Raw genomic sequence first — 24,105 nt, 5'->3', positions numbered from 1 at the left:
GTCACTCAGTTGTCCAACTCTTTGCGACCCCATGGATTGTGGCCCACCTGGCACTTCTGTCTATGGGGATTCACCACGCAAGAATACTGGAGTAGATAGCCCGTTCCTTTCTCCAAAGGATCTTCCCAACCCAGGGATTGAACCCAGGTCTCCCACATTGCAGGAGGATTCTTTACCAGCTGAGCTACTAGGGAAGCCTGAAGGAAATGTGTACAATTATTTTTAAGAATGGAGATACTAAAGTATTCTTAAATGCAGAAAACACTGTTCAAGTGAAGAATAAAAGCATAAAGATGTAAGAAATAAAGAAAACACAAAGAAGTAAAGTCTTTGAGAATGTAAGAGGAGATGATATCCATTGCATGTATGATGATGGAAAGATTATTACAGGTTAGGACAAAGATACATAGAATTTTATGAGATCAACATTGAAGTGGAGGAAGGACCTTGGTAGAATGTCAATGTTGTGTGGGACTAGCTCTTGCTCCCTTCCGAAAGATGGTTCTCTTAATGGCCTTAATGAGTTCCTTATTACGAAGACTGTAGATAATTGGGTTGACTAGTGGTGTTAGTACAGAGTAGACTACAGCAAGCGTCCGATCAAGGGTCAATGAATAACTCTCCTTTAGCCGCACATACATGAAGATGATGCTCCCGAAGAAGATGAGGACCACAATAACATGTGAAGCACACGTAGAGAAGGCCTTCTTCCTTCCTGCAACCGTTTTTATCTTCAGTACAGTCCCAATGATTCTTCCATAAGACACCATAATAAAGAGGAAAGTGATAAGGATGACGAAGGCATTGATGGCAAAGTCCACCAGGACATTAGTGGATGTGTCCTTGCAGGCCAGGCTTAGAAGAGGTGGAAAGTCACAAAAGATGTGTTGAATTTCATTGTAGCCACACAAAGGGAGCTGGGAGACCAGGATGATTTCAGATATGGGACATAGAAAGCCGCAGGTCCAACACCCAGCAGCCATCTTGGCACAGAGCACGGGGGTCATAATTGCGGGATAGTGCAGGGGCCTGCAAATGGCCAGGTACCGGTCATAGGCCATTGCTGTAAGAAGGTAGCATTCGGAGGCCCCTAGGGAGTGGAAGAAGTAAGTCTGAAGGAGGCATCCTGCAAAAGAAATGGTTTTCTTATCACTGAGAAGGTTAGCTAGCATCTTGGGGATAGTGGTGGCTGTATACCACAGCTCCAAGAAGGAAAGAATACTGACAAAGTGGTACATGGGTGTGTGTAGGGCTGCATCCAGCCGTATGACTAAGAAGATGAGCATGTTGCCACAGATAGTGAACAGGTATGCCAACAGCAGCAGGACAAAAAGCCAGCCCCTGATATGTCCCACCCTGGGGAAACCAAGGAGCACAAATTCAGCCAGGCTTGATTGGTTGTGGGGCTCCATGAGAGGCTGAGGTAAGGAAGGAAAGGAGAAACTAGATTGAAGTGACTGCAAAATTCAACTCAAAAGTTCCTCTTTACTGTTTAGTCTTTTTTTTTTTTTTAATTTGAAGGCAGAACTTTAATTACTACTGCAACAGCTATAGCTATTTATACTACCCTAAAAATAATAATAGCTAACTCTCATTAGCACTCACTGTGTGTTAAGCATTTTACAAGTGTTTTGCATTCAATATTTTACTTAATTTTCACACATCCAATCAAATAAGTACCATTGTTATACGTGTTTTACCAATGATAAAATTAAGAAGAGAAAATAGATTATGAAGATTTTCTATTTCATATGGATACCATGGTACAGAAACAGAATGTGACCTAATGCATGCTAATTCCTTGCTATTTACCTCTATACTATGTGACCTTCCCCAAGCATTCTATTTCCCTACCCCAGGTCATAGTTTTTCCTTCAGTCAGGTCTCCAAAGTTTGAGGCAGGAGGTAGATGCACTCCCCCCACAAGGTAAAACAATTAGAGATTCATCCCCTGTGGACTGAAACTCTGAGATGAGAGTAGCAGGACAATTAAGGGAGGAGGCTGGGCCCTGCCCAGACCACATATTTCTCATTCTCAAAGTCAGGAGACCTCCCGGACCACACATGAAATCCAGTTTGGCTAAGAGATGTGTGTGCACACATGGGACAATCCTGAAATATATCAAATATGAACAGTGAGCCAGGAAAATCAAAATGATTGGCTGAAGAAAACCTGGAAAAAATGTCCCATAAAACTAATTCAAATTGCCACGAGAGTGCAACTCAGGGACTCTCTGAGTCTGTCCTTGTGTCTATCGACACATGTTGTACTCTTTTCCTCCAAGTAAATACTTCACGTGTTTCACTACTTTCCATCTTTGTGGGAATTCTTTTCTGCAGAGCTGAGGGGCCTTTGTCACTGATCACTGGTCTAATGGCTAGGATTTGGTGTTTTCACTGCCATGACCCAGCCTCAACCTCTGGCCAGGAACTTAAGCCCTGCTTCAAGCTGTTGCAGGCCGAGGCCACTCGAGATCAGGGTGATTTTTGTCCCATGAGATTAATGCAGTGAAAAGCCTTTTCTCATTGTTCAGCTCACCTGTCTAAAACTTTATTGGATACAGATGTATCTGACACAAGGAATGCAGAGCGAAACAAGCTGTAATCCCTGTGTCCAGAAAGCTTGCATCCTGCTGGGGAAGCAGACAAAGCAATCATCTTGATACAGCCTGTGAGGTACAGAACACTACAGTGTGCTAAGGCAAGGGCCTGTTTCTCAGACCAGGAAGGCTGAGAGAGGCTTCTCAGAGGAGGAAGCCTTTGAAAAGAATTTTCCAGGAAGAGTAGGAGTTACCTGGAGGAAGAAAACAACATTTCAGACAAAAAGCGAACAAGCAGATGCTGAACTGGAAGCAACCCGATTTAGGGAAACACGTGCTTGCCTGTACAAAAAGGCAACTGGGAAAGCTCACCCAATGATTCAGGATCTTTCCCCAAAAGGTTGGGGGAGCCATTGCAGAATATTAGGTCAGTAAATGACATGGCCATATGAAGATTTTGAAAATGTCACTGATATTTAGCTACTCTAACCAAGCTCAGAGATGAAGGTGCGAATTTGCCTGTGGACATCACTAATGGAAAGATGAGTGGGGTGTTAACACATCTGGTGAGAGAATGGAGGCTAAAAATAAACATGAGACAAGTGCTCAGGCCTGGTGCACTGGGAAGACCCAAAGGGATTGGGTAGAGAGGGAGGTGGGAGGGGGGATCGGGATGGGGAATACATGTAAATCCATGGCTGATTCATGTCAATGTATGACAAAAACCACTACAATATTGTAAAGTAATTAACCTCCAACTAATAAAAATAAATGAAAAAAAATAAACATGATAAAGTGGTAGTTACTATAAATCCTACATTTTCAGAAAAACAGAAACAGGTGAGACATATATAGCTGGCTTGATGATATTTCATAGGAACAAATATCAGACATTCTTATTCTCAAGCCCAAAGTGAAGCAGATACAGAAAGAAAAAGAAGGGAAAAGAAAAGAAACCATGAGAACTAAAAACAAACTAACAAAAAACCCCACAAGGAATATGACTTTAAATGCATAAAAATGGTAACCAGTGTCAGTCACATCACATTTGCAGAGGGCTGTCCATATTTTAGCCAACAAACTGATAAACTGTAATCTCTTCCTATTTTTGTAGTCCTAATATTTGTCATAAATTATTAAAGGTATTTGGTAAAAGCTAATTGCTTAATGAAACAAATCAATGTGGAAATTATTTAAAAATTGGTAGATTCCCCTCCCAATACTTTCCCTTCAACTCATACCTCAGACCTAAAGCGAGACATTGCTCCCAAACCAAAATATCCTACAGAGGAAATCAAATGCTGGGCTTGATATTTGTAAGTCCTAAATTGACTCAAAGTAATTAGTGTTTAAGACATTCTTCTTGAATCTATTCTAACTCTAAAGGAATTGTGTATTAACCTCTCTAATTGCAAAAGACAAACATGCTAAGATGGAAATCTTTGCTTGACTATCATCTGGCACCTTTGCTCTTCTGCCCCATTTGCTTCAGCCCATTTTTTCCAGCTGGTAACTTGCTTCTCATCCTTCAAAATGAGATCAAATGTCAGCTTGTTAGTTACACCTTTTCTGAATCCCCCAGAAAATGTTTATTCCTTCTTCAAAGTCCTCATAATGGTTACAGTGTCCACTTGACATATTGTATTACCTTTATAATGCTTATATTCCTCATAAATTGTAAGATCTTTGAAAGTAAATGTGATACCTTATTAACTATTGTATATCCCCCACCAGTGCCTAGAACAATGACAAAATTGTAAACTCAAAGTTTCTCGACTATACTTGAATTTTTTGTAGATAAATTTACGTTTTTGATTGCATTTGAACACATCCTTCTTGTTCTTTTGGTGCCTTAAGTCTAATATCCCTACTAAACTTAGCAGCTCAAGTTTTGTCTTGCCTCCTTTCCCCTAATTCTGTCGAAAACCCATTATTACTCTGACCTACCCAGAAAAATCAAATCCAAGAAATATTTTGATCATTTTTTGTGTATAGGCAAGGATAATTGAGGGGCTTCTCCAGTGGCTCAGGAGATAAAGAACTGCCTGCCAGGCCAGGAGATCCAAGAGACACAGGTTCAGTCACCTGGAGACTCCCATGGAGTCTCTAGGGAAGAATTGTAGGAGGGTTGGGGGTTTGAGTTTGAATCTACCTGCTGGAAGACAGACGTGGTTTCTATCCAAGTGCCCTCCCAGGAACCTTGCCTAAGCCTGATTCTCATCGGTATCTGGGGCTGAAGGTATCCCCCTTGCCTGTGTCCCTCATGGCCTGAGACAGTCTATGGGATTGCAAAGAGTCGGACAGGACTGAGTGACCATGTTACTGATGATATTGATGAGTGAGGGTTATTAATGATGTTTTATCTTTCTATAAATTAGCTTTGTTTCAACAAAACTAACTGTATGTGTAGGTTGAGTAAGTTCTTACCAATGTGGAATAATTTCAGTAGCATTCTGAAGACCTCTAGATCTTAACACTGGTTCATCATCAGGTGCCTTTAAATCCCCAGTGAGAGAGCTGTGTACACCCTCTCTACATGAAACCTTTTCAAATACAGCTAGCTGCTACTGAGATGATACAATATCTCATTAGACCTTCTTAGTTACAGTTCCTATGTCATGAATGATTTTCTCAGAAACCTCTACTCTCTGCCATCCTTGCCAGAATGTAGCCAGTCTACAGCAGTACACAGGGAAACCTCCTGTCTCTCAAAATAGCCATTAGCCAATCTCTTGACTGTAGAGTGAAATTAAGTATCAAGCAGGACAGTGGACAAGGTAACCTGTAAAGTTTCCTCTAAATTAGAAACTCTATGATTATCAGAATTGGACATCCCAAGTCCCTATCATTTAAGTCATCTTTCTGCCAACCCAACTTTCTAACTTCAAAATATTATGTTTTCAAATCCTTTATTAGAGGTCTCCCCTTCCAGATCCTCAGATCACCTACCAGCCACTGAACATCATTCGGTATCTTCCTTTGTCTCGCTTTGCTCAGGTATATGGGAGATGGAGACTATACCTAGAAGTGTTTTCTCCTCTTTAAGAAATTCCATCCCCATGGGACAGAGTCCCCATAGCTAACCTTGACTGTCTCAGGCCACAAGGGACACAGGCAAGGGGAACACCTTCAGCCTCAGATGCAAGGTTCCTGAGAGGGCACTTGGATAGAGGCCACGTCTATCTTCTACAAGGTAGACTCAAAGAAGCCTTTCCCCAAATGCTTGCGATCTTTTCACCGGTTCTTCAGCCCCTATTTCTCTCCCCATCTCTAGTGACTTCTCAACAGACTTTTAGACTCTGGCTCTGCAGAAATGACCCCCAACTCTACAATTCTTCCCATAAACATACATTCATATTTCCTTGTCTTGCCTCACAAGTCCAAAGAGACTTTGTATATCCCCTCATCTTTTCAAATAATGGCTTCTCCTAATTATTTGCCCAATCCAGCCAAACATTGTTCTTTCTTTGAGAAAACTTTCTAATATGAGTTGCTTGTTCTGGGGAAAACAAAATAAAAGAAAACAAAACAAAGGCTTAGAGCCTCAGAAACCTAAATTTCAGCCTGACTCTCATAAAATACCCATTTACTGATCCTTTGATAAGTAATGTTTTTCTAAGTAGAATGCATGTATCAACTGATATGATAGTTGCAATCTATCTATGAGGTTGGTACAACTGTTATTCTCATGTTAAACTCTCTGAAGCACAGAGAGTCTAAAAATATATCCAAGATCACACAGCTAGAACGAATCCTTGTCAGGATTATGAAGCAAAGTGTTCTGACCCCAGAACCTGTGCTCATCACTCCTAAGCTCACTGCCTTCAGTGGTTGATGGAATAACCAAGGGCAATAGCCACCTGGCCACCACTCATTATCTATGTGCCCTGAAGCAGTCATTCATCTCTGTGACTCTATATTGTCTCATGTATAAATCTGTGTTGTGAGGGTTATGTGAAAATTAATAGGAAAAGTAACTATATTGGTTCTAAAATGTGTCTGCACATATTCCTGTTTCACTTAGTAGGTGTAGAGTAGATGTTTGTTCATTAAATTCCTCTAAATAACTGTGAAGGCATCTAAATTACTTAACCACTCATAACCTTATTTTCTTGACCCTTAAAGTGTGTATATTTAGGTTGCTTTTAGAATTAAAGAACATAGCAATGCCTTCCACACAGTGGACAGGAACACACCTTAGAGTTTAACAAAATTTGGTTTATTGCAATGAGCGAGATTGCACATCATATGGACTATGGAACATTTCAGTAAGGGGTTGTTAGAAAAGAACTTATTGTAGGGTATGGTTTCATGTTAGGTGATTCAGGGGAAGGTCCAAAGAAGCAGGAATTGGTCTGAGTTGGATCCTGTCAGTTACTGGAGATAATTCTGTGACTGAGTATCTTAATGAATTTTATTTAGAAGGTAAACTAAACTTGCAGTTGATAAGCAATAGTCGAGGCTAGTGACTCAATAGTTTCACCTCCTGAAAAGAGCAACAAGGCCACCAAGATTTCACACAAAAATAGAAATCACCTAAATTATGCTGTTTAATCACACTTCCCTCTGCTTGGGCCAGTCCTAGAAAAGAATTCTATTACAGTATCCCTCTACCCTGGCCCCTTTCACCAAGGTAATACCACCTCATTCTTACAGTAACATCTCTTCCCCAAAGAGGTCTGATCTGATCACACTATCTAAATATCCTATCTATATATATGCCCTATTTTCCAATGCTTTTTCTGTCCATTGCCTCCTAGTCATTCCTTTCACAGAACAAATTTTAATTACTTATTCATGTTTATTTCTTTATCAATATATGATAAAGTTGGTGAAGAGAAATGTCAACTGTGTTTAATACATCATTCAGTGCCAAGTATTTTTTCTTGCACAAAATAGATATTCAAGAACTATACACTGAATGAATAAATTAAGAAAATGTTTTTCTGATACCCTCCATCACACACATAAACACACATAATATTTATAACCAAGATAGGCCAGATTCTCCTATTAGATGTTTGCAGAGAACTATGCATTTCTACATTCCTCCTATTTCTAATAACATTATCTATTTCCAAACTGAATGTAAGCTTCATGAAGGTAGAGATAGTATTTTGCTCTGTATTTGTCCATTCAGTGCTATTTTTTTAATTTTGGGAGGCCATGCCATTCAGCTTGTGGAATCTCAGTTCCCTGACAAGGGATTGAATGCAGGCCAGGCAGTGAAAGCCAGGAATCCTAATCACTAGGTCACCAGGAAACTCTCATTCAATGCTTTATTTTTTACTGCCTAATACAGTTATTAGTAAAAACATTTAGTATAATTTTAAAACTGGATATAAATATTTTTCCTGCCAATATTTGTTTGAAAAGTTTTATTATGGTTATGATACTTTTTGTTTGTTTGTTTGTTTTGAAAACCAAGCACAAGACCCTTTCTTAAATACAATAAAGTTTATCTTATGAGATTCAATCTATTTTCCAAGAGCTTTCAGATATTTTTAGATTCTGATTCTGCCACCTGAACTTTTGTGTATTCCTCCCAACTTTATCCACAGATCTGACAAGTATACAATTTAGATTCTCTGATGGCTCAGTGGGTAAAGATCCGCCTGCAATGCAGGAGACACAGGAGACACAGGTTCGATTCTTTGTCAGAAAGATCACCTGGAGGAGATAGAAACCCACTCCAGTATTCTTGCCTGGAGAATTCCATGGACAGAGGAGTCTGGTAGGCAATAGTCCATGGGATCAGAAAGTCAAATGCGATTAAGCTCACCAGGTTATTAGTGAAAATTTTGAGTGCCACTGCTGATTGGGTAGAGACCACTGTAACAGACCCCAGATCCTTTTTATGAAAGTCATTTTGAAATAAACATTTCTTAGGAAAAGAAGAAAGAGAGGAGAGTGAAAAGGCTGGCTTGAAACTCAGCATTCAAAAAACTAAGATCATGGCATCCAGTCCCATCACTTCATGGCGAATAAATGGGGAAACAATTTAAACAGTGACAGACTTTATTTTCTTGTGCTCCAAAATCACTGCAGATGGTGATTGCAGCCATGAAATTAAAAGACACTTGCTCCTTGGAAGAAAAGCTATGGCAAACATAGACAGCATGTTAAAAAGCAGAGACATTACTTTTCCAACAAAGGTCCGTCCAGTCAAAGCTACAGTATTTCCAATAGTCATGTATGGATGTGAGAACTAGACCATAAAGAAGGTTGAGCATCAAAAAAATTGATGCTTTTGAACTGTGGTGTTGGAGAAGACTCTTGAGAGTCCCTTGGAATGGAAGGAGATCAAACTAGTCAATCCTAAAGGAAATCAGTCCCGAATGTTCATTGGAAGGGCTGATATTGAGCTTGAAGCTCCAATATTTTGGCCACCTGATGACAAGAACTGACTCACTGGAAAAGACCCTGATTCTGGGCAAGATTGAAGGCAGGAGGAGAAGGGGATGACAGAGGATGAGATGGCTGGATGGCATCACTGACTCAATGGACATGAGTTTGAGCAAGGTCCGGGAGATGGTGAAGGACAGGGAAGCCTGGTGTGCTGCAGCCCATGGTGTCACAAAGAGTCGGACAAGATTGAGCGACTGAACAACAACAGCAATGAGGAAAAGTTATTTTTCTAGCTCTAAGCTGTCCTAACATTACTCTCATCCAATGCACATTTTTCCTTTTCTCCCCAGGTATATCCAGGGCATATTCATATGACTGGAATCATGCAGGCAGGGAGAAATAGAAGATAAGATCCCTGGTAATAACTGAGTAGGGCTAAAAGAAACTTGTGTAAAACATCAAAAAATGGTATCACAGAATCTGAATCAGCAGTGGGAAGATGCCTAATTAAAAACCAACTTGAAAATGGTAAGTGACCACTTATTGGCTTGTCCTGAGAATATAATTTGCCCTAAGATTATAACTTACTCAACTCTATGTTTCCCAGTCTATACATTATTAGATAATATATAAATACTGAGCTTCCCAGGTGGTGCTAGTGGTAAAGAATACACCTGCCAATGCAGGAAATGCAGGAGACAAGGATTGGGAAGATATCCTGGAGGAGGAAATGGCAGTCCACTCTAGTACTCTTGCCAGGAAAATCCCATGGACAGAGGAACTTGGCAGGCTACAGTCCATGGGGTCACAAAGAGTTGGACACGAGTCAGACAAGAGTCACATCCAACTCTTTGTGACTGTTGGCATGGGTGGGCAAACATTTATTAGAACCAGAGAGAAAATATTTTATGCTTTTCAAATCCTATGTCTCTGTCACAACCCTTCAGCCCTGTGGCCGCAGCACAAATGTAGCCATTGACAATATATAAATTAATGGATGTGGCTGTGTTCCACAAAGTTTGTTTTCAAAAACAGTCTATGTACCTGATTTGGTCCATGGACCATAGTTGTATCCAAGGCTATAACTGAGGAATCTTTTTAAATACACACACACATACACACACACACACACACACACACACACACACACACACACACACACACACACAAATATGCACTATTTTGAATGACTTTTCTCTGACTATAGTGTTTTGAGTCTATTTTCATCTGTCATTATGCCTTAAAAACTTTCCCTTCCCAGAAAGCATTCATTCGGCAAAAATGTCTCAAGTGAAAGTAGAGCCAATGGACATTCTTCTACAAGTTTTTTTTTACTTAGGCTTAGATGAAATTGACAAATGCAGAATTTTAGAAAGCAATACCTTGTACCTCAGAACTGGAAGGCATTGCCCTTTATATAATTTATTGATGGCAGAGATAGCACCAGCAAACCCTGGTGGGAGCAGTGATCACAGTGGGATGTCATCTAAGTCCCAATGGGGAAGAAAAAACTGGCATGTTAAGGTGATGAGGCTTTCCACCAGGCATTGAGTGAGTCAGAAGGAAATAAACCATAAGGAGGAAAGGAAGGAAATAAGTTATAAAGAAGGAAATAAGCTATAATTGAAAGGAATCTACAAAATCATCACCTGGACTTCAATGTTTGTTTAGAAACTCTTTTCTAAATATCTTGATTATTGTTAATAGGAGAAGCATAAGAATGTGATTATATAATTCCCTCAGAAACTAGACAATTGTGCATATTAATCAAAATGAGACGAAGTTGCTCAATAAGATTGATGTCGACTCTGCTTGGCAGAGACCACATCTGTTTTGATTCTACAAATTTAGGGAAAGAAATTGGACTATATTGCTATTAATTTTCATTATGAACATAAAACATAAGCTTTCATTTTTTGTCATGATGGATCAACTGGTAAAGCATCTGCCTGCAAAGCGGGAGATCTGAGTTTGATCCCTGAGTTGGAAAGATCTCCTGGAGAAGGGAAAGGCTACCCACTCCAGTATTCTGGCCTGGCGAATTCAATGGACCGTAGTCCACAGGGTTGCAAAGTCAGACACAACTGAGCACCTTTTACTTCATAAAATATTATTTGGTAGATTTTAGGATGTCATAAAGCATGTCCAGTATGAAAGATTAAGAGTGGTCATAATTTGTTATTGTAGTTAGTCATTTCAGATGTATCTGATTTCCCCCCACACAAAATGAGTCTAACTTTTGTTTCTTCGAGGAACCATTATAAAAATTCAGAACAGCTTTCAATTTCTAAAGCAATAATCACATTAACTTTCTTCCTTCTGTTTCAGTTTGTAGGAATCTAAAACATTTAAATCTTTTGGCAATTTTTAAGCTGAGCATTATGTGGAACACTTTATAGACTGTGACAGGCACACTTATAACCTCCTGTTCAGGGTTTCAATCTGAATATTTTTACCTTCTCATATGGATAATACATTCCCACATAACCCTGCTTCTAAAAGGCCATTAGAGAAAAGCATCAGGTTCAAAATAATTCTTTAATAGAAATCAAAACTTAAATAATAATATTTTCTAATATCATCACCTTCATAGGCCTCCAAGCATAACTAAGTTATCTTGTAAATCTGACTCCCTGGATGCCTGGTGGAAATCCCCATCAGCTGATCTGCCACCTCTTCTTTTTATTCTTCTTGAATGGCATGATCAAGTTGTCCTTGGGAAAGATTATCTAATTCCATGGACACCACTTTCGGAATTTTGTGTGAGGTTTTGTTTTATAAATAGGTCAACTCAGAGCAAGAAATATTTTTATAATATTGATGTCCCATCCATGAATGTGTTCTATATCATCATTTATATAAAAATTCTATATAATAAGTTTAAATGTAAGTTTATAGGGATTTTCAAAGAAGTCTTGAATATTTCTTAAGTACTTTATATGTATTTTATTTTTATTACAAGTTATTTCTTTAATTATATTTATGATTGCTGATATTATACAATAACACAATGTTGCTTTTTTTCATTGAGAAGTATCTAGCAAGCTCGTCAACCATATTAATGCTAATAATTTATCCATGCTATCTATAAATGCATGAGTGCCCAACTGTGTCCAACTCCATGGACACAACCCCATGGACTGTAGCCCACCAGGCTCCTCTGTCCGTGGAATTTTCCAGTTAAGAATATTGGAGTTGGTTGTCATTTCCTATTCCAGGGGATCTTCTGGACTCAGGAATCAAAACTGCATCTCTTGCATCTCCTGAGTTGACAGGTAGATTCTTTACCACTAGTACCACCAGGGAAGCCTGGTGGTTACCTATGTGCTTAGATGGTACCTATATCTGTAAATGTGTAAGTGCTCAATTGTGTCCGACTCTTTGCGATCCATGAACTGTAGCCAGCCAGACTCCTCTGTCCATGGGGATTCTCCAGGCAAGAATACTGGGGTGGGTTGCCATGCCCTCCTCCAGGGGATCTTCCCAACCCAAGGATCAAACCCAGGTCTCACTCATTGCAGGAGGATTCTTTACCAGCTGAGCTACCAGGAAGCCCATGGTTATCTATGCTTCAGTGTAAGTATCATCTAAAAATAATTCAAGTTTTATCCAGTACTTTTAATTCCTTTATTCTTTTTGCTTATTTGCTATCGTAGCCAAGACTACCTATAAAAGGTAGATTAGAAGTTATATGCAGAGCACATCATGAGAAACGCCGGGCTGGAGAAAGCACAAGCTGGAATCAAGATTGCTCGGAGAAATATCAATAATCTCAGATATGCAGATGACACCACCCTTATGGCAAAAATTGAAGAAGAACTAAAGAGCCTCTTGATGAAAGTGAAAGAGGAGAGTGAAAAAGTTGGCTTAAAGCTCAACATTCAGAAAACTAAGATCATGGCATCTGGTCCCGTCACCTCATGGCAAGTAGATGGGGAAACAGTGGCTGACTTTATTTGTCTGGGCTCCAAAATCACTGCAGATTGTGACTGCAGTCATGAAATTAAAAGACGCTTACTCCTTGAAAGGAAAGTTATGACCAACCTAGACAGCATACTAAAAAGCAAAGACATTAACTTTGTCAGCAAAGGTCCATCTAGTCAAGACTATGGCTTTTCCAGTAGTCATGTATGGATGTGAGAGTTGGACTATAAAGAAAGCTGATCACCGAAGAACTGATGCTTTTGAACTGTGGTGCTGGAGAAGACTCTTGAGAGTCCCTTGGACTGCAAGGAGATCCAACCAGTCCATCCTAAAGGAGATCAGTCCTGGTTGTTCATTGGTAGGACTGATGTTGAAGCTGAAACTCTAATATTTTGACCACCTGATGCGAAGAGGTGACTCATTTGAAAAGCCAGTGATGCTGGGGAAGATTGAGGGCAGGAGGAGAGGGGAAGACAGAGGATGAGATGGTTAGATGGCATCACCAACTCAATGGACAGGGGTTTGGGTGGGCTCCAGGAGTTGGTGATGGACAGGGAGGCCTGGTGTACTGCAGTTCATGGGGTCTCAAAGACACGACTGAGTGACTGAACTGAACTGAACTGAGAAGTTGTATTTTTCATTAATTTTGTTTTGTCCTTGATCTTAAAAGAAAGGTTTTTATACATCACTCTTAGTTCTGCTGTATGATTAACTGAGCGACTGAACTGAACTGAACTGAGAAGTTGTATTTTTCATTAATTTTGTTTTGTCCTTGATCTTAAAAGAAAGGTTTTTATACATCACTCTTAGTTCTGCTGTATGATTTTTTAAAGTGCCCTTTATAATAACAAGGAAGCTATTTTCATTTGTAATTTTGTTTACTATTTCTTATTTTAAGTAATGAATCATTATTTAATGGTTTTTATTCTTGATCAAGAGATAATCATCATGGTTTTTCTTTTTTAAACAGTTAATATTATCAATTATATTATGCACTTTTCAATTGTTAATCTTTCATTTCTGAGATTAAACCAAATTCAGTCATCATTACTTGATAAGGTTTATTGAAGTATGGCTTAGAACTTTTTAGATGGTGAATTTTGAATTGATGTTAATGAGTGAGACTGGCCTCTGATTCTTTTCTTCATATACTGGTTTTATTTATTTCAGTACTAGCATCCACCAAGATTTCTGAAATGTGTTAAGTTGTACTTCCAGTGTATCTGCTCTCTGAATAAGTTCTATAAAAAGAAAGAAATTACCTTTCCCTTCAATATTTGGAGGAACTTGCCTGTTAAGCCATCTTGGCCGAATGTTTTCTTTCTAGTAACATTTTTAACTTTTAGTTCAATATTACTAAGATTTTCTACTGCTTCTGAAGTTGTGTGTGCTCAGTCACTTTAGTCATGTCTGACTCTTTGCAACTCCATGGGCTGTAGCCCTCCAGGCTTCTCTGTCCATGGAATTCTCCAGGCAAGAATACTGGAGTGGGTTGACATGCTCTTCTCCAGGAAATCTTCCAGACGCAGGGATCACCCACGTCTACTGTGTCTCCTGTGTCTCCTGCATTGCAGGCAGATTCTTTACCATTGAGCCCAAGGAAGCCCTTCTGAAGTTGATACTGGCGATTTCAATTTTCGGAAAAATGAATCTAGCTAATTAAAAATTTGTTTACTGTGTGTTGTTAATGTGCTGTGCTCAATTGCTTCAGTTGTGTCTGACTCTGTGAGCTCCATGGACTGTAGCCTGCCAGGATCCTCTGTACGTGGGATTCTCTAAGCGGGAATACTGAAGTGGGTGGCCATGCACTCTTTCAGTGGGATTTCCCAACCCAGGGATACAACCCACGTCTCTTACCTCTTCTGCATTGGCAGGTGGCTTCTTTACCACTAACACCACCACCTTATTGTCACTTTAAATTTTGTAGTTTAAACCTATATTTGCATCAAATTTTTATTTTTAATATTTCTTATTTTTACTCCTTTCCACTTTTATTCTTTGTTAGTCTTGTCAAGGGTTTACTTTTGTTTTAGAACCAACTCTGATTTATATATCTCCTTTGCTATATACTAATTTTTATTGTTAATTTCTGTTCCATATTTATATTTTTCTCCCTTCTACTTTCTTTGTTTTCTCTTCCTAATATTCTTTCTCCAAGTGCCTAAACTTTGGATGCTTGCTTCACTAATCAATTTTGCACAGTTTTTTTTTTTATAATGTAAACATTTAAAGCTATGAGTTTCTCTTTAAGAAATAATTTAGCTTTATCCCATTAGTTTCAAAATTATAATTTTTTTTATTGTTCAAGGCTAAATGTTTTCTACTTTCCCTTACAGTATACTCTTAGATTTATAAATTGTTTAGAAGTGCTTTTTAATATCAAGCATAAAGATATCTTAAATTTGTTATTTATTTGCTACTAATTTGATTACATCATGATTTAGAAACTAATCACTATAATATTAATTCTCTTAACTGTGTTGAAACTTTTTTCACTTATTTTTTAGTTTTATTGACATACAGCTGACAAGTAGAAACTGTATATTTTAAGGTATACAGCTTGATGATTTGCTATGGGTATCCATTGTGAAATGATCACCATAATCAAACTAATTAAAATATCCATTACCTCACACACTAATGATTTTTCTTTCTTTCCTCCTTCCCTCCTTTCCTCCCTTCTGTTCTCTTTTTTAAATAGAACTCTTAAGAACTACCCTGACCTCTTAGTAAATTTCAAGCATACACTACAGTATCATTGATGGTCACCATGCTGTACATCCAATCTCCAGAACAAAAAATACACATTTTCAGTGGGCCTTATATTATAGCTTAGCATTTGTTTAATTTGACTTGTGCTTAAAGTCCATCTGTATTCTATGTTACTCACCATATCTGCCTGGTAAATATTTACTCAGGAGAGGGTTTTCAAACATTTTACTATGATAGTGGGTGTGTTAGCTTTTCTTACAGTCTCCCCGCCTGATTATCACAAATGCTGAAAGCCACAGCCCTCCTCCATGGCAGAGAGCATAACAGTAAAACCAGGCAGGTTGTTTCCCAAGAAGAGGAACAGATGCCTGGGCTACACATGCCTAGTTCCTCTATCAGTCTCAGCAATCAGATTACATAAATGGCTCTCAGACTTGATTTTGCTTCACATTGCCTTGAGGCTTGCTAAAATACAAATTATTACATCCCAGACTGAAGTTTTCTAAAAGTTCTTTGATGCACATTCTCATTAAAATAAAAACTCCAAATCTATGGTTAAGGTTTTACCTTAGAACATTCCAGATGATGTATCGAGCTTCATTTCTCTCATAATTAATCAGTAATCCTGTGTTTGGGGAAGCTCAAAAAGCTTACTGTCTTGTTTACTGAGTCAACGAACTAAAGGAATTACCTATAATTTCTCATTTTTAGAACTTTATGACTGCAGGGAACAAAACACCTTTCCAAAACAGGCTCTGCTATCTCACATAAAATCATGCGTGAAAGGATTTTCTCTAGTTAGCTTACATTTAAGTGATAAGTGATACACAGTCTGATTCCTAGGTTCGTACAGACTCTGAAAAATGCATAGCTGAAAGGAATGATAGGGAAGGTGAAGACTCAGCCATCAGAATCAGACCCTCTTTTTTAAAAGATGCTATTCATTCTTCTTGCTCAGTAAAGTTAACTTTTTTTGAATTGACTTACTAAATGATTGGAAGGACATTCATCCATTTTGCTGCTATGAAAGATTTGATGAGAAAATGAACACCAAATATTCAAGTATAAATGGTATATTTGTGGAAAAGGTTGTGGAACTGGGCAAGGGCATGGGGTGGTTCTGGGAAGCTGGGAGCCCATTCCTAATTCCGGAAAGAAGAGAGAAGAGATAGCAAGAGGCCTCTAGCAGAAAGGTTGACCAGAGAAATTCTTGTTAAATCCCATGGCAGTCATGTTCTATAGACATAGGAGAATTATTCTATGGGAAAAATAGTCTGTATGTCACTCCACACACATCCTCCCCCAGTAAAATAAGTTAAACACCAAGTTAACCTTACCATAGAAATAAAATATTTCAACATCGTTAGGTAAATGCAGGAAGCTCTTAAATTGTATACTCACTCATTTCAAAACATGCTGCCCAGAAGAATTATTTTTTAAATGAATTTTCTTCTTGTATTTTCAGTATATTTATGACCATGTTATCCAGAGACAGGGAATCTCCAAGGGGGATGCTACAGTTTCATGTCTGATTTGAAGAGAACTTTTAGAAAACTACCAAATGAGTGCCCAGGGTATTAGGATCCCAAAATCTGAGACTTGAGGAAACTCTCAGAATAAACTTGATCCATGGGATTGCAAAAAATCAAATGTGACTGAGCACATAACCTCCATTACTACTTTCTCAATGGTCTCCAAATATTTCATCTTGAGTTAAGATTCTTAAAAACACATTTACCTCTCTAAGTTTTAAGTCTACCCTGGAATTTACATCCTTATTATTTGATTGCTTTTAATTTGTGTGATCTTTCACCCATGTTAGATAGGTATAGGTTCAGAGGCCATATTTTTCCACCTTTACAAATTTCCCAATTTGCCCCGATATAATACTCAGTACATTTAAATTGATATATGCAGTATATTTGACAAATTATTTAATTAGTTGATGGACTAACCAACTAAAGCCTACCCTTATCAAGTGAAGGGCCTATGGCTTGATCCTCAGGGTCTCTTCATCATAGCCCTAATGCTTTGGGTGACTCTTCTGACAGCCTCTCTCACTTCCTTGTTACGAAAAGTGTAAATGATGGGGTTGAGAAAAGGGGTGAGAAAAGTATACACCAATGCAAGAAGTTTGTCAGTGCCCTCAGGGCGACTCTCAGGTGGCCCCACATAGACAATGAAAGCAGAGGCAAAGAATAGCACTACGACAGTTATGTGGGAGGAACAGGTGGAAAAGGCCTTGGCTCGGCTGGCAGCTGAGGGCAGCTTCAGCACAGCTCTCAGGATACCCCCATACAGTCCTAAAATGAGCACAAGATTGCAGGCATTGATAATACCAATCACTACAATGTGGACTTGTGCATGCCACCCTGTGTCCACACACGCCAACCTCATTAGTGGTGCCAGGTCACAGAAATAATGAGCCACCTCTTTTAAACAGAAGGGCAGAGTGGCTGTGAGGCTTTCTGGTACAAGTGCAGCTGAGAAGCCAGCCACCCAAGTGGCCCCCGCCAGCCGTAACTGTACCTGTCTGCTCATGAGAGCCTGGTAGTGGAGGGGGCGACAGATGGCAAGGTAGCGGTCCAGCGCCATGACGCCCAACAGGAAGCACTCAGTCATGCCCAGGGAATGGAAGACGTAGAGCTGGACAAGGCACACGGTGGGGGAGATGGGCGAGCGCCCGTGAAGCAGGGTGTGCAGCAGCGTGGGCGCTGTGGTGCTGACATACCAGAGCTCCAAGAAGGACAGGACGCTGATGAAGAAGTACATGGGTGTGCACAGTCTGAAATCCGCCTGAACCAGGACAATGATGCACAAGTTCCCTGCCAGGGTGAGGAGATAGATACACAGCGTCCCCAAGAAAGCAAGAGGTCGCAGGGCTCCGGTGGTAGTGAAACCAGCAAGGAGAAAACTCTGGGTCCGTGTGTGATTGGCAAGGTCCATGGTTCCTAAGAGCAAGGAGCAAAGACAGAAGATTAACTGCTTCAGGAGTCTTCTTGAGAAATCTTTCCAGAACCAAAAATATAGAACGCATAACCCTGAAAATAAGTTATGCATTATCAAACCTTACTTTTTAAAAGACAAATGAAAAAAAAAAAAAAAGAAAAAAAAAAAAGACAAGACAACTGAAGCCCAGAAGGCAGAAGCGATTTGCACAATATCTCAGTCTGTTGTTGACAGAACTGGAGTGGAGTCCAGGTTTCCTGAATCTCAGTCCAGGACTTTTTGTTTGTATAGACTGTGATATCAGAGTCAGGGGCCCCAGGATAATCTCCTGCATATTCATTCAGGAAATAGAAGAGATAAAAAATTTTCACTCTCATCTGCTTTTTGTCCAAATGAAAGGTCTCACGATTCTTTAAGACATCCACCTGTACCGTTTCCTCTGTATCCAAAACGCAATTGTTCTTAACTATGGGAAAAGGTGACAAATACCTTCTAAAATGTGACCATTAACTTCCTTCAGGAAGCCTTTCTGGAATTAAGTGATGTTCTCAATATGGACCGAATAAGGAAGAAGGGGAAGAAGAAAGAAATGTGAATACTCTGGAGAGTTCCTCAACTATAAGAGCTATAAGGCCAGATGAGGAAACAATGAGTAAACACCGTGCATTTTCAGGAAGGATTCTCAAATAGAATTATGTACTGGGAAGTCTCTAAGAGGTGTATGTGTAAATTGATAAAGTCCAGACCCTATGATGTTGGTGTAGAGGGGCTGCAGAATAAGATAAAACACATTCTCTCGGAATCGGCTTTCTAAATATGCTTTGCCACTAAATGAATATTGAGCCTGGCCATCTCTCCTCTCTATTTTTTCTTTTTTAAACTATCAAAAATTATAATTGTACAATTTTGAGAAGTACAGAACAAAATACAATTATTGGAGGACAATTGCTGTATGATACATTTCTCCTCTCTTTACCTCAACTTGCTCTTGTCTAGAATGAAGTAGTTTAAATTGGTGCCTGGAAGTCCCTTTCAGCCATGGCATTCTACTGAAAAATGTTTGGGGGATGAGGGTGGACATAGGAGCTCTACACTAAGGTCCCAAGAGTTTTCTTCCCACCCATATAACAAGGTTCACCTAGGAAATGTCAAAGCCCTCTCTCAGTCCTCTTCTTGAGTACCTCTCATCTCTTCTACACTGTCCCTGACCATTACCTGACTGCTTGGATGGCATTAAGTCTTATAGCTTCTTTTTCAGTGCCCTTTTTACCTCCAAACACTTCCTTATTTATGTCTTGTGTTGCTGAAAATGCTGGCTTCCCAGGGGTTCCTTGCTGTGCTCCCTGGGGTTGCTGGGTTTGACTAGATCTTAGTAGGGGTCCCTCAGGGGCAGAAAGTTGGGCGCAGGAAAGCAATGCAGTGTAGCTCTATTTCTCAAATGACTTTTCTCAACTTTACAACCCTGACCATAGGGCTCTGGAATCCAGTCTCAAGGACCTTGTGTTCTCTGGACCACTAGAACTTTCTGCAACTTCCATATAGCTTTCTCTAAGAAGAAACAATTCATCTTGTATAAACATGTGTACAGATTGAGTCACACTTTGAGCATCTTAAAAGAAGTGTGTGTGTGTGTGTGTGTGTGTGTGTGTGTGTGTGTGTAATTTCTTGCAAGATTTCTCATCCAGCTCTTTTTCTGATTACCACTACCTTCATCACCATATAAACACAGTCAGTGTGGGAACCACCATCACTTCTCTGCTGAACATCTCCACTTTCATTGATCCCACCACCATCTCCACCTTCATCATGTCTTCTACTGTTTGTTCATTTAGATATTTAGATTAAATATCTAAAATTCTGTTCTAACTGCACTGTTCAAAGTTGCCATGACTGGTATTATTACTATTACTTTTATCACCATCATTATCCTCTTGATGCTTATTCACTTTGCAATGATCCATTCTATCTATAGCCACATCCTCAATATTTTCACCAAAAACCCTGAGATTAACACTGGAGCTGTAACCTCAGGTGACCACTACCTGTGCATGTACTTGGGTGAATGTGGAACCCCCCTCAAAAAAATGATAGAATAAAAGCACTACTGAAAGTAATGCATTTGAGTAATTCATACATCCAAATGTACTTCTCAGAATCAAATTTAAGGACAATTCACTTCCTAATTTAAGATATAGAGGTAACCATAAAAGATGAACTAGTATATCAACACTAAAATGAAGAAAATCACTGAATTTTCTGAGATCCAGAAACTTCTGTGAGAGTTGGAGATCTTTGAGCCAAAGAAAAAGAAAATATTTATTCTAAGGTTACTAACGTACCTGCAGGATTCACAGAGTCTCTTTGAGAAAGATAAAAAATAAAAAGACCTCAAGTGTTTGGAAATCAGAGAACTTCCTTCAATATTAACCAGCATGAAGTCTACATCCCACTTGACCTGAAATACCTGACTTTTCTCCAGGGTGGATTGTTACCACTGCCCTTTCACCAGATTACTGGAACCTCCCCAGTCCTAAACACCAAAAGGCACTTTGTTTCCATTCTTATTTCATTGAGCTACAGAAATTAGCTATCTATCTAGAATGCTCAAACACAAGATTATGCTATACTTAGAGTAGCCACTTTATTACTTATTTTTAGTTCTTTATATATTCACATCACATTGATATTTCTATATTCTCTCTTTATATAGGCCTTTATAATGTCCTCAAAACAGACTTCCTTATTCATTTGTGGTGTCCACATGCATATCTGAATGCCTTGGCATTGACTGACTATATTAGAAGGCTATCAAAGTGAAAGAAGAGAGTGAAAAAGTTGGCTTAAAGCTCGACATTCAGAAAACTAACATCATGGCATCCGGTCCCATCACTTCATGGCAAATAGATGGGGAAACAGTGGAAACAGTGGCTGACTTTATTTTGGGGTGCTCCAAAATCACTGCAGATGGTGATTGCAGCCATGAAATTAAAAGATGCTTACTCCTTGGAAGGAAAGTTATGACCAACCTAGATAGCATATTAAAAAGCAGAGACATTACTTTGTCAACAAAATTCTGTCTAATCAAGGCTAAAGTCCAGTAGTCATATATGAATGTGAGAGTTGGACTATAAAGAAAGCTGAGTGCAGAAGAATTGATGCTTTTTGACCTGTGGTGTTGGAGAAGACTCTTGAGAGTCCCTTGGACTGCAAGGAGATCCAACCAGTCCATGCTAAAGGAAATCAGTCCTGGGTGTTCATGGGAAGGACTGATGTTGAAGCTGAAGCTCCAATACTTTGGCCACATTATGCGAAGAGCTGACTCATTGGAAAAGACAGTGATGCTGGGTAAGATTGAGGGCAGGAGGAGAAGGGGACGACAGAGGATGGATGGTTGGATGGAATCACTGACTCAATGGACATGAGTTTGGGTGAACTCCAAAAGTTGGTGATGGACAGGGAGGCCTGGCATGCTGCAGTTCATGGGGTCACAAAGAGTCGGACACAACTGAGTGACTGAACTGAACTGAATGTGATATAAATACTGGCACACAGGAATCATAGAGACTATCTAGGGTCAGTAGTACAGAAATGAGAGATATATGTTAAAGAATTAGAAGTTTTCAAATGTCAGCCTTGCCTAACCAAGGAAGTTGTTTCTTCTCTTTTGCATCATCACTTCTCAGTAGAGAGTGCTTACCTAATGGAGATCCCAGGGGGCACTAGTGGTAAAGAACCCTACCAGCCACTGCAGGGGACACAGGAGACATGGGTTTGATCCCTGGATCAGAAAGATCCCCTGGAGGAGGGCATGGCAACCCACCCTAGTTTTCTTCATGCCTGAAAATTCCCATGGACAGAGGAGCCTATGGTCCATAGGGTTGCAAAGAGTTGGACACAACTGAAGCAACTTAGCATGCATGCACACACATAACAATTATTCTGTATCAGAAATGGAACAAGAGGGACTTTCCTGGTGGTCCAGTAGCTAAGACTCTGCACTTCCAGTGCAGGGGGTGTGGGTTTCATCCCTGGTCAGAAAACTAAGATCCACACATGCTGTGTGGACAAAATAAATAAATAAATAAAATAAGAAATGGAACAAGAGAAAAAAGCAATACTTCACAACTCCATCAGCTAATTCATAATATGGGGGGGGGGGGGGAAGATGACATTTAAAATTATATAAACTTAAAACTTAAGTAAAAAAAATTGAAAAAAGTAACCTTTAGTGTGTTAGAAAATTTCACAGTATCATTGATAATATTTGAAAAAGTGTATGCTTATTAGAACTTAAAAATGAATAGATAATTTTTAAAGCAATGTTATTATAGGTGATTTTAAAATTCATCTAACCATTTTATATGCTATATTTCTATGTAATACATTTTAAAAATCATGATTTAGAGGTTAGAAACATATCAAGTATAGCTAAAATAATGGGAGAAACATGGGAAATCACAGTCACTCATTTGTTTATTTATTTAATACATCTTTCAAACACTTTTTATGAGCTGGCCTTATGCTAGGAACTGGGAAAATGAGATGCATGAAACATAGTCCTTTCCCTTAAAATGTTTACTGCAGAGTTTTCCTGGTAGCTCAGATGATAAAGAAGTCACCTGCAATGCAGGACACCCAGGATCAAGTCCTGAGTTGGGAAGATATTCTGGAGAAGGAAATGGAGAATTCCATAGACAGAGGAGCCTGGTTGGCTACATTTCATGGAGTTGCAAAGAGTCAGACACAACTGAGCAACTTACACTTTCACTTTTTCTTTTCACTTGGGAGTGCATGAGTGCTAAGTCACTTCAGTTGTGTCTGGCTCTTTGTGAACCCACCAGGCTCCTCTGTCCATGGGACTCTCCAGGCAGGAATACTGAAGTGAGTTGCCATGCCCTCCTCCATGGGATCTTCCTGACTCAACGATCTGACCCACATCTCTTAAGTCTCCTGCAATGGCAGGCGAGTTCTTCACCACAAGCACCACCAGAGACAGACCCTAAAATTGGTCACTTACTAATATATTAAAAAACAGGTTTTTCAAACACAAGAAAAAAAATTCAACCTCATACACAATGAGATAAATTTGAAACTTAAAACTAAAAAAAAAAAAAAAAAACTTTCTCAATTATTATATTTACAAATGTCCAAAAGTTTGAATATGTACTTTATAAAAGGTGCTATGTGAAAACATGCTTTCATCCACTGCTAATTGGGAAAACTAAGTGGCATAATCCCTTTACAGCAAAATTTAAGAACATTTACTCAAATAATATGTGCATTTGCACTCTGACCCCAGAATCCCATTCCTAGGAATTTGTATGCACATATATGAAATAATTCATACACAAGATTTTTCATTCCAGTTGTGTATTTAATAACCAAAGACTGGAGCAACCCAAGAGTCCTTCAATACAGGATTAGTCAAATTAAAATCACAATGGAATACTATGGGACTTTTTTTTTTAAAGCACTCTTTACAAGGCAATAGAAAAAAGATAAAAGCAAAGGTAGAACAAATATAGTATGGGGTCTTATGCTTAAGAAAGGTAGATTATAAAATAGTCTTATCTTCTGAAGTTTGCAAACAGAAGCATTGCAATCAATCAGGAAACATTATTTAAAATTATCT

The 24,105-nt window shown here is 39.1% G+C and overlaps 2 protein-coding genes across 2 annotated transcripts; both read right to left on the bottom strand.

Moving 5' to 3' along the window:
- Window positions 1-458: 458 nt before the first annotated feature.
- On the bottom strand, window positions 459-1,412 carry LOC136161157 (olfactory receptor 6N2). The gene has a single exon (XM_065925733.1). The coding sequence runs from the start codon at window positions 1,410-1,412 to the stop codon at window positions 459-461; it is 954 nt and encodes a 317-aa protein (XP_065781805.1).
- Window positions 1,413-17,525: 16,113 nt separating this feature from the next.
- LOC136173034 (olfactory receptor 6N1-like) lies at window positions 17,526-18,470 on the bottom strand. Its single transcript, XM_065942302.1, has one exon. It carries the CDS (start codon window positions 18,468-18,470, stop codon window positions 17,526-17,528), a length of 945 nt encoding a protein of 314 aa, XP_065798374.1.
- Window positions 18,471-24,105: the final 5,635 nt, after the last annotated feature.

Source organism: Muntiacus reevesi, chromosome 1 (assembly GCF_963930625.1).
Source record: "Muntiacus reevesi chromosome 1, mMunRee1.1, whole genome shotgun sequence".
Lineage (NCBI taxonomy): Eukaryota > Metazoa > Chordata > Mammalia > Artiodactyla > Cervidae > Muntiacus > Muntiacus reevesi.
Note: the sequence above shows the minus strand (reverse complement) of the source record. Positions and strands in the feature narration are given on the sequence as shown.